Source organism: Podarcis muralis, chromosome 7 (genome assembly GCF_964188315.1).
Source record: "Podarcis muralis chromosome 7, rPodMur119.hap1.1, whole genome shotgun sequence".
In the NCBI taxonomy this organism is placed as follows: Eukaryota; Metazoa; Chordata; class Lepidosauria; order Squamata; family Lacertidae; genus Podarcis; species Podarcis muralis.
The window spans coordinates 43800035-43817891 of NC_135661.1; the positions used below are offsets into that span (position 1 = coordinate 43800035).

At 45.3% G+C, this 17857-nt stretch overlaps 1 protein-coding gene across 1 annotated transcript in view; it reads left to right on the forward strand.

Moving 5' to 3' along the window:
- Positions 1 to 17774, forward strand: part of LOC114602086 (B-cadherin) — a 30801-nt gene extending 13027 nt beyond the window's left edge. Inside the window, exons 3-16 of the mRNA XM_028739889.2 lie at positions 4952 to 5178; positions 5348 to 5491; positions 5980 to 6135; positions 7374 to 7518; positions 7918 to 8093; positions 8423 to 8551; positions 8785 to 8970; positions 9117 to 9361; positions 11064 to 11206; positions 11767 to 11988; positions 12767 to 12988; positions 13995 to 14125; positions 15039 to 15182; positions 15804 to 17774. Of these exons, the coding sequence (XP_028595722.2) occupies positions 4952 to 5178; positions 5348 to 5491; positions 5980 to 6135; positions 7374 to 7518; positions 7918 to 8093; positions 8423 to 8551; positions 8785 to 8970; positions 9117 to 9361; positions 11064 to 11206; positions 11767 to 11988; positions 12767 to 12988; positions 13995 to 14125; positions 15039 to 15182; positions 15804 to 16016 (2483 nt within the window). The 3' untranslated portion in view covers positions 16017 to 17774. The remainder of the gene's footprint in view (positions 1 to 4951; positions 5179 to 5347; positions 5492 to 5979; positions 6136 to 7373; positions 7519 to 7917; positions 8094 to 8422; positions 8552 to 8784; positions 8971 to 9116; positions 9362 to 11063; positions 11207 to 11766; positions 11989 to 12766; positions 12989 to 13994; positions 14126 to 15038; positions 15183 to 15803) is intronic.
- The last annotated feature ends 83 nt before the right edge of the window (positions 17775 to 17857 follow it).

Here is a 17857-nt window from a genome sequence, read left to right on the forward strand (position 1 = left end):
ATAAATAATAAAATGATGATGGTGATGATACACCTGTTTTGCATAGCAAAGGATGTTCCCAAGTCCAGTTTGCAACTTCACAGGTAGCAGAACTTTCTCTGTCTGGGGTGGTGGATAACAGCTGTGCTGGCTGGGGCTGATGGAAGATGTAGTCCAAAACATCTGGAGGGTACCAAAGTTTTTGGGAAGGTTGTCCTTGAGTGCCTTGGTGCCAGAGGGAAAAAAATCCCAGAAGCTACCCATCTCCTCCCTCCACCAATAAAACCAGGGCACCAACCAATTCTGCTGGTTACAATCAAGATTTGGGATGCCATGGCTGTAGCAAAGTGAAGGGAGCTTGAGCTGCAAGTGGAGCCTTGCTGGCAGCCCATTGCAGCTCTTGCTTGCATACCTTTGTAGGGTACTATGCCTGCATCTGCGGGGCCCTCTGCAGCCTCTTTGCTTAGACCACAGTCAAACGTGGCACGAGCTTCCTGCTTGCCAGTTGTGACTGTGGTAGACTTTGTCCACAGTTCAGTTCCTGGTAGTACTCTGCATGCTAAACTCTGATCGCTTCCTCCTTTCATGGATGTGGGCAGAGGCGGTTTTAGTCCACAGCTTCTGGATCTGTGGAACTTGAGTGGTTCTTTGGGAGATGGGAGAGCAGGTGAGCCCTGCCAGCCTCACCTGCAAGGGCTTCCAGCTAATAAAGAGAGTGATGGTGCTGAACTGGCAACAGCTTTGCAGGGTGGTCATTGCTACTTTCTAGTTAATGAGTGGATGTTTGTTTTTCATCCTTAATCGTGCATATTTAATGCTGGGAACAACTTCAGATTCTTGCAATGGGAAATTTTATTTTATGTCAAGCCGTTAATGCTGTGGTTTCTCAACCTTCTTCCTCCATTTGCTTTCATTTCCTTAAAGCAGCTTTGGTCAACCTGGTGCCCTCCGGATGTTTTGGACTGCAGCTCTCCTCAGCCCCTGCTAGCGTGTAGTAAAAAAGCATCTATGGAATCCTATGTTGGCTAAAGTTGCCAGGTACCCTTCATAGGTTGCTGGACTACAACTCCTATCAGGTCCAGCATCATACAGCTGTTCTAGCTGGGCTGCTTTAAGGAGGCACTGGTGTTTAAGGCATATTGGCTCTGCAGCTGAAAAACCCTACTCCTTTTTGGGGCATGCAGAGGGTGCAGCTGTTCCAGGTTATTGCACAACATCCCACAATAGTTTTCACTTCTGGTGGGTGGTTCTGTTTTTCTGTTCCAAAAGTGTAGCTTCCCATGAAAGATTGCAGATTGAGTCAGTTTGTGTCTTGTGTACATGTGTAAATCAGAACAGGCAGCTGTGTGAGCTTCCTCCCTGTTGCCCCATGTTTATTTCTTCATCTTTATCATCTTCTTCAAACTGATATACCAACCTTCATCCGAAGATCTCAGCACAGTTCACAAGAAGCAGTGCCCCTTCCATTAAGTGCATGATATCACTGCTTTTAGTACTGTCTCTAGGCCAACAGCGGGAGATGTTTTTCAGCTCAAGGGCCACTTTACCCTCTGAAAAACTTTCCAGGGGCCACATGCCCATTGGTGGGTGGGGCCAAGGGCAAAAGTAGGTGGAGAAACAAATACACAGATGGCTGCTTCCTACATCACTCCCCCACCCCCAGACAAGCAAGAGGCATTGCCAAGAGTTCAAGGACATATTCCAGCCAGGGAAAGACACTTAAGGGAAGCTCCGTGAATTGTAGAAACATGCAATTGTAGAGTTGGAAAAGATCTGATTCAAAAATACACACTCACACCCCTCACACACAAAAACAATTCTCACTACAGTCAACCAAAGACAACCAACTACACCCTAAGCCACCCACAGCCTCTCTCACCACCAAGGAAATACAACAAGTGATTAGTAAGAGAGCCCATACAAGTAACGCTGACACAACTCCCTCCACACTAAGTAGAATAATAGAAGCATAACCACCCCACCCCACTTACCATTCCCCATTCCCCCTCTCCCCTTTTTTCTTTTGTCTTCCTAATTGTTTGAACCAATTCATGAACCAATAACTTATACATTGACCCCTAATATAGTGGTACCTCGGGTTAAGAACTTAATTCCTGCCCTTCCAGCAGATGTCAAAGTGATAAATAACTACCTGACATTCAAGAGACATCTTAAGGCAGCCCTGTTCAGGGAAGTTTTTAACATGTGATATTTTATTGTATTTTTGGTTTTTATGGAAGCCGCCCAGAGTGGCTGGGGAGGCCCGGCCAGATGGGCGGGGTATAAATAATAAATTATTATTATTATTATTATTATTATTATTATTATTATTATTATTATTATATTATTTAATTCGTTCTGGAGATCCATTCTTAACCTGAAACGGTTTTTAACCTGAGGTACCACTTTAGCTAATGGGGCTTCCCGCTGCTGCTGCTGCGCCGCCACCGCACTATTTCTGTTCTCATCCTGAAGCAAAGTTCTTAACCCGAGGTACTATTTCTGGGTTAGCAGAGCCTGTAACCTGAAGCATCTAACCTGAAGCGTCTGTAACCCGAGGTACCACTATAATGAAATGCATGTTGTAGATATTTTTCCACATTTATTAAGCTATTTTTGTGATATGCAAATGACATGAGAAAACTTGGTATACTGTACTTGTTGGTATAACATTATTCTTGTTTATAAAACCCAATTTAAAAAAAAAAAGAGTTGGAAAAGACCCAAAGGGTGATCTAGGCCAACTCCCTGCATTGCAGAGAACCAAGGCCAGTGGGGTGTGTGGCTTGGGGAAAGGGGTCTGAAAGAGAAGGATTTGACCCTGAAAGGTCACCCTGAAAGACCTACCCAGCAGTGAGCTTTTGCAGGACTGCCCAGCCTCTGCTTTGGAGGAGGGCACAGAGCCTGCAGTGGCTCCTGGGGTTTGGCCAGGCCTTTCTCTGGATTCTGACTATGGCCAGTATTCTTCTGCCTGGCCCTTCCCACCACCTTCTGCATTAGTGCATCCCTCTGCAATTTTGGCCTCTGCTATTACCGTTGTCCATGTTCATATTAGTGAGAGATGCCACTGCAGCTGCCCAACTCCAGCAATCGAACTCCAGTGACTTTCTGGGCATTTACTGAATGGGGTTCAGCATCCATCTCAATGACTCCTTTACATCTTCATGGCAGATAACCTTATGTTGTAGTAGCATACCTAGTAGCCCAGCCTCCATATCTCGCAGCAGTATACCTTTGAATGCCAGATATGGTGAGCAAGCCCTCTGCTTCATTCCTTGCATTATCTTCTGGCAGCATCTGCTTGGATTATGGGTTGCTGGGACAGCTGCAAAAGAATCCTTACCTGCTTCTCCTGTTCTGACCAGGCGGATGAGAACAACAGGCCATGGGGTGGGAGGTTATTTCTGGAGCTTGTGCACCTTCAAGGGCTGAAAATGATACAGTACTGGAGAAACACTGAAGGCCCTACAGTTGCCCTGCTCTGCTTACAGGAAAGTCTCTGAAAACAACTTGTGTGGAAATCACTTCAAGGCCCTGCCTGTAGAAGAAAAGCTGCTTCCAAGCCCATTAGTGACCTGGGACCCATGAGGATGCTCTGGCATTTGTGCTGGATAATTGACTCACTGTCTTGGGTCATGTTCTGCTCCCTTGATCTGCAGAGCTTTGCCTACCTCTCAGGAGTCTGAGTATGCTTAATTAACCCTGTGCCTTGCACTTTACCCTTCTTTTTCTCCTCTTCTCTGTGCTACAATGCTAGCAACCTAAATATTTGTGGGGCTTACTATTGAGCAAACATCAATAGGTTTGTACTGTTGTTCCCCTGTCTTGTCCATGCATGTAAGGCCGGAGTACCAAAAAAACCCACTTTCTGTTCTGATGCTGCCCTGTATATACTGGTCGAGCGGGGGACTGCTGTGTAGCAACAAAGAGCAAGGGCTGAAATGCCTTCCAAAGGAATTGCTTGATTTACTTTAAGGTATTTACATAGTGCCCCTCCCAAAGCTGTTTACATAGAAATAGTGAAACAATCAGTATCGGTTAATGTTATAAAATAAAATGCCCAAGACAAGCTCCAAGGACGTTGCTCTCTTGCAGGCTGGATGTGTATTTTTCCCAGGCTGGGTGTTGTTGTTGGGGGATTTGTTTGTGGTCACTAACAGAAGGGAAAAGAAATCAAAGCCTGAAGGCCTGATAATCCTCATCTTGTGGGCATTGCACCCTTGCAGAATCTTAGTACAGTGGTACCTCTGGTTACATACTTAATTTGTTCCAGAGGTCCGTTCTTAACCTGAAACTGTTCTTAACCTGAAGCAGCACTTTAGCTAATGGGGCCTCCCGCTGCTGCTGCTGCCGCGCCACTGCCATGCGATTTCTGTTCTCATCCTGAAGCAAAGTTCTTAACCTGAGGTACTATTTCTGGGTTAGCGGACTCTGTAACCTGAAGCGTCTGTAACCTGAAGCATATGTAACCCGATGTACCACTGTAGTCAAGTTAAGACCAGGAGAGCTGAGGGAGAGAAACAAAACTCCTACAAGCCTTGCATGGGCTTCAATAACTTTTGCTTCTATCGTCTGCAACATTTGCGTTAACACTAAGTAAGCAGAAAGGGGTAGCCCCAAACTGTGTCTCTCCCTGCCTGCCACACAACCAAGCCCTTCAGCCGCTAGCCTGTTTCTCACTATTCTCCCAAAGTGAACCATTTCTAACTGGAACGGCTGAAACACTTACTAGCTGCATGCACAGTTGGTGAGTCCGCACCCTGGGAGTGGCGACAGATTGTGGAAATTTACCTTGTTTGTGTTGGAAAAGGTGCTTCCTCTGCCCATATGTTTGGAGCGTGAGCGCCCCCTGGCTGCAGCATCTTTGGAAAAGCTTGTTTTGGTAAAGCCCACCTGCCAGTCCATCCTCTTGCTCCCTAATTGATGAATCTCTGACGCCCCCCCATCTTTCTCTCTCCTCCCTTTCATGCAGTAAACTTTGAGGGATGCTCAGAAAGGACACACCGACCCTTCGCTTCGGACGACACTCGCTTCAGGGTGCGCTCGGATGGCGTGGTGGTGGTGAAAAGGCCTGTGCAACTCCACGTTCACGAGTGGCACTTCTTCATCCATGCCTGGGACGGGGCTGGCAAGAAACACTCTGCCAAGGTGACGCTGCGAAGTCATGGCCATGGATCCCACAAGCAGCATCCTCATGCGGTACGGAGCCTTCTGTTCAGAGCTTCCTTCCTTCAGAGCTGCCAGCCTCCCTTGCCCTCTTTGTTTGTCAGGGAGCCTTCCAGAGGCACCAACCAAGGCTTTCATGATGAAATGCCCTGCTTTGTTCATTCCTTGCTGAGCTAGAGGTGTGTTTATTATTATTTTGCAGGAGCCCTATTCCCTTGGTCATGGAGAGGTGCTGACCTTCCCAGTATCCGGCCCAGGCCTGAGGAGGCAGAAGAGAGACTGGGTCATCCCACCCATTGTTTGCTCTGAGAACGAGAGAGGTCCTTTCCCCAAGCAACTGGTGCAGGTAAGTTGAGGTGGCAGCATCTCCTGGGGTCCCTGCAGGGGCCTGCTTCCCTTTAAGTTACTTTCCTTGATGCCCAAGTTGGTAATGTCGTAGGGTCACTGGGGGTTGAACTAGATGGGCCCAGAAGCAGAACATGAGTGCTCCAACATTACCCCCACTTGTGATTCCATGCGGCTGGCATTCAGAGGCATACTACCTCTTGACCATGGAAGGGGAACATAATCGTTGTGGCTAGTAGCTCTTGGTACCCTTATCCTACATCAATAGGTTGACTCTTCTAAAGCCATCCATGTTAGTGGCCATCACTACATCTTGTGGGCTGTGCATCATTGGAGGCTGTCTGCTGGGCTCATGAGCTGCAGGTGCATCTCCTCTGTTGGTGGGCAGCAATATGACATGCATCAGGGAAAGGGATATGGCATGTTTCAACCAGCCTTGACCACCTAATGCTCAATACCTGTCATCGTCTTGATTATTTTCTCCACCAGATCCAATCTAATAAGAATAAAGAGACGACAGTCTTCTACAGCATCACTGGGCAGGGGGCTGACACTCCTCCTGTTGGAGTCTTCACCATTGAGAGGGAATCTGGCTGGCTGAAGGTGACCCGCCCACTGGACAGAGAAGATATGGACAGATACGTGGTGAGTCCCTGTGCACTGTTCACGATCAAGTTTCAGGTTCTTCTTTCAGGGGTTGGAGCTGGCTGTTGGCAGCATCCAGTGCTTGGGTGCTGCTCCTCTTGTGGGTGGGAGGAATGGGAGAAGACATAGGTGAGACAGAAGTCTCCCTTGGGTGCCCTCTAGAGGTTTGTTGGCAGCTGCCAAGCTGTTTGGTGTTGCATTAGGGCTGGCTTCTCCCAGCCTGACTCCTTCCAGATTGTTTGTACGTATTACAACTTCCATCAGCTCCAATGAGCATTTGGAGGCTGCCAAGTTAGTGAAAGCTGCATTGTAGATTAGAGACATATGAAGTTGCCTTATACGGATCAAACTATTAGCACATCTATTTCTTTCAATCTTATACCACTTATAATTTACCACTTATACCACATATAATTTATACCACTTAATTGTGGTCATATCTAAGCAGTATACAGGAAACCCAGTATAATAAGATTAAAAATTAGTTTGAAGCATGAAATCTGAGTTCAGTTAAAAAGCCTGCTGGAATAAAAAGTTTCCATCTACTTCAATGGGGGTGGGGTGGGGCCTTTCTGACCTCAACTGGAAGGCCCCATGGTTCTTAACATGAGGCTTCTGGTGGAGACAACCTGTGCAACTAGCAGTGGCTCCCCTGAGTGAGCAGGGATATAAAGGATCAGCTCAGTCTTACCTGCCCTAACTGGTAGCAGGGTCTTGTGGGGATTGAACCTGGGTCCTTTGGCATGCAAAGCAATGGCCCTTCCACAGGGCCCCCCTACCTGCCTGTTTTCACTCCCCTACCAGAGAAGATAGTCCTTCAGGAACTTTCAGTCTGAGAACATGATGTCCATTTGGCAAATGAGAGAGCATGTCCTGACTCCCATGAGGTGCCTTGGCTGTCTCGTTTCTTTGTAGTGAAATTTCCTCTTGAAATATTGGGTGGATATCTCTAAAGCCTCATGAAACCTGTAAAGCTTTAGGGGTTAAAAGCTGGGCATCCTGTTTCTTGAGTCTTGCTATTTTTTGGAGTGAAGCTGTTAAGGTGCAAAGGAGGCGGCTGTGACAGGGAGACCGGCAGAAGCCCTTTGCTGCTGTCCCCATCGTATGACTTTTGCTGAGAACAGGAATAAACTTTCTATGTCTGTGGTTCCTTCCTTTAAAAATAGAAAAAGAGCACTTTTTCTATTTTTGTGTCCATACTAGTGAATTAATGGCCCTTTGTTGCTTCTCCTCTGCAGCTTTTCTCTCATGCTGTGTCTGTGAATGGGCAGCCTGTGGAGGACCCCATGGAGATCATCATCAAGGTCAGCGACCAGAATGACAACAAGCCCATTTTCACCCAGAGTGTCTTTGAAGGATCTGTAGCGGAAGGAGCCAAGCCAGGTAGGTGTGCGTGTATAATTGCATATATGTGAGTAAAGGCCATCAGTGGCTGGTGCCCATTGGGACTAGTTGGGTGGAAGGCAGTGAGCCCAATTGTATGTAGGGTTGCAGTCAATGAGAGGCAGAGCCAATGAATTCTAGCTTTGTCCCCCTGCCCTGCTGAGTTCTACAAGGGCAACACTGAGGCTAAAGGAGAAGGAAGATGGCAGCCAGTTGCACCTCACCCTCCAGAATGGATGCATTTAACAAGGAGGGCAGAGTGGTTGGGCTAGTTGAGGACAGACAGACATTTGTGGGCTAGTGCCCCATTTGTCCTCATGGACCAGCCTCATGGGAAGTTGCTGCAAATCCTCTCATCCCTGACCATTGACCGTGCTGACCATTTTTATGCATTCCCAGGTACCCCAGTGATGCAAGTGTCTGCCACGGACAAAGATGATGCCGTGAATACCTACAACGGGGTCATCACCTATTTCATAATCAGCCAGGAGCCCAAGCAGCCCTACAGTCAGATGTTCACCATCAACAATGAAACAGGGTGGATCAGTGTGATCACAACAGGCCTTGACCGAGAGGTGAATGTCCTGGCTGCGAGCGGGAGGGGGCAGGCAGTGTTTGAGGGTGTCAATCACTATCAAGCACACCTGTAGCACTTTCCAAGTCTGCACACTTGCAACGAATCACTTGCACTTAAACCTTTTTGGAAGCAGTGATAAGTATGCACCTGATCAAATGCTGATTTGAAGCCACCTCTTCACTTATTATGTTGTATGAGTTTAACTGTTGTAATGATAATGATAAGTGGCTAATCTAGGTTAATCTTTTCACACGCAAGCCCCCCTTCCCCATCGAGAATTCTCTCTCTGTAATGTTAACATAACCTGGTTATTTGGTGTGCTTTCAGGAATTCCCCCAGTACACGCTGGTCATCGAAGCTAGAGACATGTTAGGAGAAGGCTTAAGTACTACAGGGAAAGCAGTGATTACTGTCACGGACACGAATGACAACCAGCCAATATTTGACCCACTCACGGTAATGTTGAGGCTTCTCCTACGCCTTCCTTGACCAGTCTGACACCACGTCCTACCCTGCCAAAATCCTCTGTCCCTGCATCCCAAACTCCTGCCTTCTCCAGAAAAGGAGGGGGAGGCCCTGGGGAAGTTCCAGAAGAGCCTCATCATAGCATCCCACTGAGCTGGGCCTCTGCACCCCAGCAAGGCAAAGCCACACTTGGCCTAAGTCAACATCCTCTTTCTGTCTTCTAGTATGTTTCAACTGTGCCAGAGAACAAGGTGGGATTCCAAGTTGCCAGGCTTTTGGTGAAAGACGCAGATCAGCCAGGGACCTCAGCATGGAAAGCCAAGTACACCATTGTGAAAGGGAACGAGGAAGGCAACTTTGAAGTGGCTACCGATCCCCAAACCAATGATGGTCTCCTGACAACCATTAAGGTAAGCCGAAGTCCCTCCTTGAGCTGCAGTCCTCTTAAGCTTCCTGCCTCATAAGCTGCTGGGACTTCATGCTTTGCCCTGGTGTTTAGGTGGATGTTACTGGCACCCCCTGATTGCATCATCTCTCTCTCTTGCCTCCTTTCTAGGGTCTGGACTTTGAGGCAAAGGATCTCTTCACCCTTCTGGTTACTGTGGTGAATGAAGTTCCCTTCTCAGTGACTCTCCCAACATCCACGGCCACAATCACTGTCAACGTAAGGGATGAGAATGAAGCCCCCATCTTTAACCCCCCTGAAAAGTCTGTGACGAAGTCTGAAGACCTCCCTGCTGGGCAGCTGGTGACTACCTACACCGCTCAGGACCCCGACACAAATCAAAAGCAGACGGTCAGGTACAGGAAAGGTTTGAATGCTTTGCAAGGGTGCTAGGTGAGCAGGTTAGCAAGGAAGCGAGTCTCAGGGCAGTGCTGAAGGGTCAGGAGCAGAGCTCATTCTGCTGTCAGATAGCTAAAGGGGACAGGAAAGAGCAAGGAAGTGTGTACAAGAGGAAGAAGCCAAGGGAGAAGCTCATAAGTAGTTCAGAATGCAGCTGCAAGGTTGCTCAGAGCAGGTCTTGGAAACATCATCTTGTCAGTCCTTAAACAGTCTGCTCAAATACAGCCGCAACACGTGGCTAATAAGTATGGTAAATGTATTATTATTAACAGTTAGAATATAATCCAACATTTACAAATCATAAACATCATTACATAATGTATGTATAAGTCCATAAACAAGAAATAGTCAATGTAATGAATTGCTGTCAGGGAACACCACGACGCAGGTAGAATGCCTTTCAATAGATAATGTCCAACAGTATTGTAGTGGTGGGTGCTCCAACGTGTAGAATTCAGTAATGAACAGCAAACAAGCAGAACAGTATTTCCGGATTACGTCAACTGTTTCGAAGATGTATCTTCGTCAGCAAATAATTTCTAATAAATTAGACCAGTGCTCACTAACCAGTGTAGCCAACTGTTGGCTGCACTGGTTAGTGAGCACTGGTCTATAAGTATCATTACGTTGACACTTTCTTGTTTATGGACTTATACATGCATTATATAATGATTATGATTTGTAAATTTTGGATTATACTCTGACTACTAGTAATAATACATTTACCATACTTATTAGCCACGTGTTACGGCTGTATTAGAGCAGATTATTCTGTATTGCAACACGGGTTTTGTTTTAGTCCTTAAACAGTTGCAGGGGCATTTCATCTGTTTTTCTGGGTGCAATTCAAAGCACTGGTGTTTGACTTTGAAAGCCATTTATGGCTTAGGGCCCAGGATACTGGAAGGAACTGTGACCTTCACACCATCCTGCCCATACAATAAGGCAACAATGAAGGCTTTAAAAAAAGGTTCTAGACCTGAATGTTTTTACTGCAGTTTTTTGTGGTGTTTTAATAATAACTTTTAATTTGATTTTAAAAACAACAACCCAGAAATTTGTTTAATTCAGGGCAAGGTATAACTTTGTTAATAAAAAGCAATAATACCTAAATGACACTCCACACCACTTAGCAGCCCAAATTAAGTGTCCCATTGGACAGCACATACCTAGGAGAGATTTCAAGCTCTTATTGAGGTTTCTGTGAGTGTATTCTTGTAGGCTTGGCTTCCTTCCCCCTCTGTATTTGGCCTATTAGGTACACTCAGCTGAATGAGCACTTATTATCTATATCTGTTTTAATAGCCAAGGTGTGTTAGACAAAGGTGTGGAGCATTTTTCAGGGGGCAGGGGGGACATGCTGAAAGTGGTCAGAGCCTCTCTTTTTCTGCCATCCTCTCTCTCCCTGCCCAGAGCTCTCAGCTTACCTCTGCAAAGCTTTTCACCCCCTCACTCAACCCTTGCTCAATTCGTTTCCTTTTCTGGCCATTTTTTCCTCCCCCCCCCCCCCAACTTGGGCTTCACCACCAGCAAGTAATGAGGCCACAGGTGACTCTTGGGCTGCAGGTTGCCCATCCCTGACTTACAGGGATGAACCTTCAATTGTTTTGACCAGCAAAATGTAAGAGCTGCTGTCACTCACCCTCATTTCTCTTGCAGTTATTCTATTGGGAGTGACCCAGCAGGGTGGCTGAAGATTAACCCTGAAAATGGCATCATAGAGACGAAAGCCCCTCTGGACAGGGAGTCTAAATTTGTGGTAGACAACACCTACACGGCTCTCATCTTGGCGAGTGACAATGGTAACTGGGACACATTTTTAGCCCTTTTCCTTGGGGTCAGATGCTCCTCCAAGTCCCAGGCAGGAGCAGGCCGTTGTTACAGTGACTGTGATGGATAGTTATGCTAAATGTTGGAACCTGAAGAGTTTAACTGTCATATCCCAAGACCCAAGGAGTGCCCCTCTTGTCCTTTTGATGCCAGTTCCTCCTGAGATTTCTGCATCTCACAATTTCGCATTTATCTTTGAAAAACGTGTACATTGCTGTGTCTAAACATTCAAAGATTGAGGGGAAACCATACTGTGCCACAACAATGAAAACTTCTAAAACATAGAACAGGTTAATAACCTATCCGTTTTAGTTTCTTATTTCTTCACGGTTGCACCGTTTTTTGTTTGTTTAAAAATCTACACACACACAAACAATTTCTTCTGGTATATTTTTGTTGCAATTTCCCCTTAACTGAAATTTTGTAATCAGCTTTCCCTAATATTTGTAGCTTCTTTGCAAACAAAAAGTCCTACTATACTGCATTTTTGCACATTATTTTTACTAACTGAAATACGTTTGCTTCTCTTTAGGGATGCCTTTGCTCACAGGCACAGGAACTCTTCTCCTGTACCTGGAGGATGTGAATGACAATGGGCCAGTGCCAGACCCACGATCCTTTGACATCTGCAACCGGAGCCCTGAACGCAAGGAACTGAACATTGTGGACAAGGATCTTCCTCCAAACACTCAACCCTTCAAAGCAATGCTGCTCTTGGGCTCAAGCGCCAACTGGACGGTCGAAGTAAATGGAGGTAACTTAGTGGGAGGGGTGGTGTCTGCACTCTGCGGACCGGTATGCATGTGTGGTGGGAAATTGCTTGACTGCCTAGCCTTGAGCTGTCCAGGAACATCTTGTTCTGCTCTACCTAAGAGGCCTCATTCACGAACAGCAGCTGAGGTGGCAAAGCTGTGCCACCGCTTGTGTTACTTTAGACTGCAGAACAGGATTTGTGTGACTTTCCCATGCATAGAAAACTAGTAAGGCAAGTAGAAGGCTTTAGTAGAATCCTCCTTCTTGGTATCTAGTTTTCTATATGTATCTAGTATTCTTTGTTTATATCTTTAAGGCACCTTGAGTGCCATCAGGGGAAAAGGCAGTGCATAAATAAATATATAATTATTATAATAATACATGCAGGGAAACTATAATATCAGGAAGGAGGTTTCTAATCAAGCCTTCCACCTGACTTACTAATTATCCTGTCCCCTCTACTTCCTGCATGGAAAAGTATGCCATGGGGTGAGTGGGGTGTTGAAAGCAGTACTGTCCAAATTTCAAGTTTCCCATCTTAACTGCAGCTCTGTGAGAATGAGACAAAAATTAGACAATGTGCATTTGTCAAATCTGCACGCGCATTAACCAGATAATCTACTGGTTAGTTAAACCAGATAGTCCCTTTCCAGAATCATTTTAATATTCAAGTTGGTTCATGATTAGGATAGAAAAAGGCTGAGCAGAGTCTGTTTTCCTTGCTTTGCAAAGCCCTAACCCTGAGCCTGCTTTTTCTCTCTCCTTATGCTACCCCATAGATAAACTGGTCCTCGAATTGACCAAGCAGCTGGAGCCAGGTGAATACAACATTGCCCTTGAGCTACAGGACGCCGGGGAAGTGTCCCAGACAACAACAGTCAAAGCCCAAGTGTGTGACTGTGAGGGGGCAGCCAAGAATTGCGAGAAGAGGGCATATATCGCAGGCGGGATGGGGATTCCAGCCATTCTGGGCATCCTTGGTGGCATCCTTGGCTTCCTGAGTGAGTATTTCCTGCAAGGTCTCATTGTGCCCTTGAAGGTGCAGGGGGATGGGAAAGTGATCCAGCCCCCTTCTCATGTATTCTGTCCATTTTATGCCTGACATCAACACACCTCTCTTTATATATTTGTTGAGACTTCTTCAGTTCTATAAAGCAACTGACAAATGTAGTAAATAATAATAGATGGATTCTGCAACTTCAGTAGACCATGCACACAGATGCAGTTGCAGAAATAAATTTGTTTTGTCTCTGACACTTGTGCGGAATGGCACTGGCAGCGGCAGGGAGGAGAAATGCCAGGCATTGAAGCTGATCAGTGGAAATTATCCTGGATCCTCTTCTCCCCAGCAACTCAGATTTCGCCAGACATTCCTGCCTGTTCATTTTCCAAAGGAATACAAAAAACCAGTATGATCGTTTTGTAGAAATAAATGCTGAATGCTGGTTCCAGTAAGACTAACTTTGCACTAGTAGTATCTAGAGCCCTAGCTAAATGCAATGGATGAAGAAAAGCAATGCCTAGAAATCTGGTTCCAAAATGTGATGGGAAGATAGATGTTTTAATATCAAGAGCTTCCAGTGGAAAATGGTAGAGCTGGCCAGTGTGAAGTGCTGAGGAGTGGGAGAAAAGAAGAGGACCTAAAGGACATGCTCCTTTGCTAGCTGTTGAAACTTTGGGGTGTGTTTGAGGTATCTGCAGATAACACTTCCTCCTGTGCGTCTATTAATTTAAACAAGTCTACCTTGAGTAAAACCATACTGCTGTGCTGCAGAGCTGATCTGTTTGCAAGCTGCCGAAAGGGGCAGATAAATGGCTTGCAGTTCTGGGTTAGCACTGCTGTAGGAAAAGGTATGCCTGAAGCTGAGACAAATACACCTGTCTGCCCGTTCTGTAGTTGTGGAAGTGCAGAATAGATCCTGCTCTGTTTTAGAGCTCCCTGAATCAGCCGAGCAGGCAGTCCAGGCTGGCATTCACAGTTGCTTCTCCAACTTTATTTTCTTCCAGTCCTCCTGCTCCTGCTGCTGCTGTTTGTGAGGAGGAGGAAGGCAGTGAAGGAGCCTTTGCTTCCACCAGAGGATGACACACGAGACAACGTCTACTATTATGACGAAGAAGGTGGTGGAGAGGAGGATCAGGTGAGCTGCTGAGTCTTAGCCCAAGAGGGATGGGGCTACTTCTGTGGGTTGCCCACAAAAGCCATCATGCCCTGCTTTGCAAGTCGTCATGCCACCTCTTTCCTCCCCTGCACATTTTTGTTCTTTTGTGAACGTCACATCTTGCCACCTGACTTACTCTACAAGTCAGGTAGTCCTGAGGTCACATTGCAAGCTGGCCACATCTCTTGAGCCTTTGCTTAGATCAGGGATAGGAAGCTTTTTTCAGTCTGAGGACCACAGTCCCTTCTGGAAGCCACATGCCAGTAAAGGATGGAGCAAGAAATTAAAGTGAGTGGAGCAATGGGTGGGGCTCTTCTGTACAGTAGACTATAAGACAAGTGGCTTCACACAAACACACACATGTGTGCGCACACGCTCTCCCCCTCTGTTCATCCAGGCATATGATACATTATCATAGAACAAAGAAGGGCACATTCCCACCAGGCTAAAACACTCTAGAAGGTTGCAAAGCACAAAGCAGGGCTAGCAAGAGGTATGTCCTGGGGTGGGGGGTGGGGAGCAAAGGAGGGACCACATTCAGCCCTAGGCCTGAGGTTCCCCATGCCTGGCTTAGATCAAGCAATTCCCAGAAATTTACTTCATAATCTACTTTGGCCTGACCAGCCATATATTTTAAAAAATTAAAATGTAAGAATGGATTAAGAAATGTATTGATGTCCCAAGGGAGTAAACAGCATGTGTTTATATACAATCATTTCTACACTGGAAGATGCATTCTGCCCATCTCTCACCATCCTCCTGATCCTTGTTAGCTAAAGATGTTATGTCCTGCAAAAGGCCTTAAGCGATGAGTGGAAATGGTAGCATCTATACCCTGGATCATCTTACCTCTTGCATCTATTTTCTGAATGTGTCTCTCTACCCTTCCTAGGACTATGACATGAGCCAGCTGCACCGTGGCCTGGATTCCCGCCCTGAAATTACTCGCAATGATGTTGTTCCGACTCTCATGCCGGCTCCGCAATACCGCCCACGGCCTGCCAACCCTGATGAGATTGGCAATTTCATTGACGAGGTGAGTGAAACTGGCAGCTGAGCCACACAAAAGAGTCCCATAACATTTGCTGTCACTGTTAGCACTATGTTTGGATATTCCTCATAAATTGATGATGATGATACACTTCTGCAGTGGTACTGAAGTGTAAAGGGTTTAGCTTTGATTGACCAGTTAACTGAAGTTTGGGCATCTGATAGACAAACAAAATTGGATTTTGTTATTGATGAGTTTAAGTCTGTTTAGGAAAGAAAAAGGAATTATTTTATAGAACATTTCTCAAGTCACTACAATTCTTTTTGGAACAAATTGATCACTGTATCTATTTGCATGACTGATAATTCAATGGAGATCTGTCCCAATGAATGACAAATCTTCAGTTTTGGTTATATGTATGTTATATTTTCCAGTCATATTTTGATTTCTTAATAAAAGGGAAGAAAATTACCCCATATCTGCCCAGTGGCTGGTCATACAGTGTTCTCCAAAGTCATGTCTCTAGATGTGGCCTTGGGGTCAGAGGTCATGATTTTCTCCAGAGAGCTGGTATCTCATTGCTCTAAAGCAGAGGGCCACTATTGCCACAATCAACTTGCTCTAATGTGGAACAAACTGAACACATCTTCCTTTCCCTTCCTACAGAACTTGAAGGCAGCAGATACAGACCCCACGGCACCCCCATACGACTCTCTGCTTGTGTTTGACTACGAGGGCAGTGGCTCTGAAGCAGCCTCCCTCAGTTCTCTGAATTCCTCCAATGGTGACAGAGACCAAGATTATGACTATCTGAATGACTGGGGCAACCGTTTCAAGAAGCTGGCTGACATGTATGGAGGGGGCGAGGAAGAAGACTAGATGTCACTGGGATTAAGTAGGGTTTAGCTCTGTGTGGAAAGACAGAAATGAAATTGACTTATCGTCAACTTTTCCCAGCAGCTGACCATGTCCAATTTGCTGCTCTTTCTTGCAAGTCGCCAAAATGCTGCATAAAACTTGCCTTACTCCCAATATCAGCCCCTCTTGGGGTGCATTCAGATGACCACATTTTCTTCATGATTCCAACCTTGTTCACCAAAGATTATGATTTCCATAGAGGCAAGAGCATACATTATATGGAAACTTCAAGGGTGTTTTTTTTTATCACTATCAGAGCCTCTGAGGCAATTTGCCAAACATACTTGATTTATTAATACAGTAAGAATAGAATACTATTTGCAAATGCATAGGCTAAAGTTTAAGGAATATTTTAGGTAGGACTTCAAGCCTAGCAGTTTTGTGAAATGCAGCTCAAGTTACGTGGTCTGAAATTGTTAACTCTTTGGGAACCCTTAGTACTAATGCACTTTAGGTGTTTCTAGCACTGTCATTCCAAAGCACTAACCAAAGATTTATTCCCAGGGCTGCTGAGTGTATCCAGCAGTTCTGTACAAGTGTAACACAAATGTGAAATTTGGAACTCGGGGAAGAACCTTCAGCCTCTGGAGAATCTTGGCTTTTTTTCAGAGGGCAATTGGCTGCAAAGATGGATGGTATCTGATTAACATAGTGGAAGCTGAGGCAGGTTTTCTAGCATATGGGGAATGAAGCAGGCTTTTGGTGCAAATCTTTTTGCCCTTCCCTAAAAACAGCAGGAACAGAATATGCTGTAGGGCAGAGGGGTGAGGAATCTCTGGTCTGTGGGCCAAACTTGACCTACCAGGGATTTGAATTTTTCCTGCAAGGTTGGAATCTGGCCCATGGATCAGAAAGTTTCCCTACCCCCAATATACAGGGTTTATCTGTAGATATGTGTGGCGCACACTGCATAATTCATTTTTCCTTGGTGCAGGATTTTGGTAGTTTATAGGAGAGCTGTCTTTAGTGCACAGTTAAAACAGCTGTGATTATTCCAAATGCTTACAGTGTAATCCTATATGTGTCAATTCTTAGATAGTCCCCTTTGAGTTCGTTGACTTACTCCCAGGCAAATGTGTGTATGATTGCAGTCCTAGACAGTAGCAAGATTTAAGAGAGAGCAGATGACAAGAAATCCCAGAGGAGGAAGACCAATACTTAGGGGTCCCTGATTCAGCTGATACCGAGTGCCTTTGCCCTGCAGCCTTAGCACTGACCTCTTGACCATTCTCTTGGTGACCTTTTGGACCTCCCATAATATTGCAGACATATGCTCATGCTAACCATGTTTAAAACCTAGTTTCAGTCCTTTATGCCATGGATTGTATCTTTTTGTGTACTGTTGTTCATATATGTCACTTTCTGTGTGTGTAAAATGCAGTTGAATAAGGTGTACATTTTCTTTTTATGCATTTCTCAGCCAAGAAATCCATTTTTAATTTTAGGTGGACATTCTGGTGAAGGTGCCAGTTTTTTTCCTACCAAGTGTTTTTCAGAGTCAACTGCTTTATATGATTACTGTACAATTGATAGGGTGGTTGTTGTTTTTTAAAGTGGCTTTCTCTGGTTTTAGGTCTGTATATTTAGCTTACCTTTTCGAATATGTAATGCATAGAAGACAGGTGGAGGGGAACATGCCTTAAAAGTCATTATTTATACCTTTATTTTATGTGATTCCTTTTTAATAAGATTTTAATAAAAACGTATTTTTAAAAAATGCTCTTTTTGTTTGTTGCTGGATTTCTCTACATCATTTTCTGAAATTGGTCAACCACTTGCAATATTTTCCTGACTCAGAATAA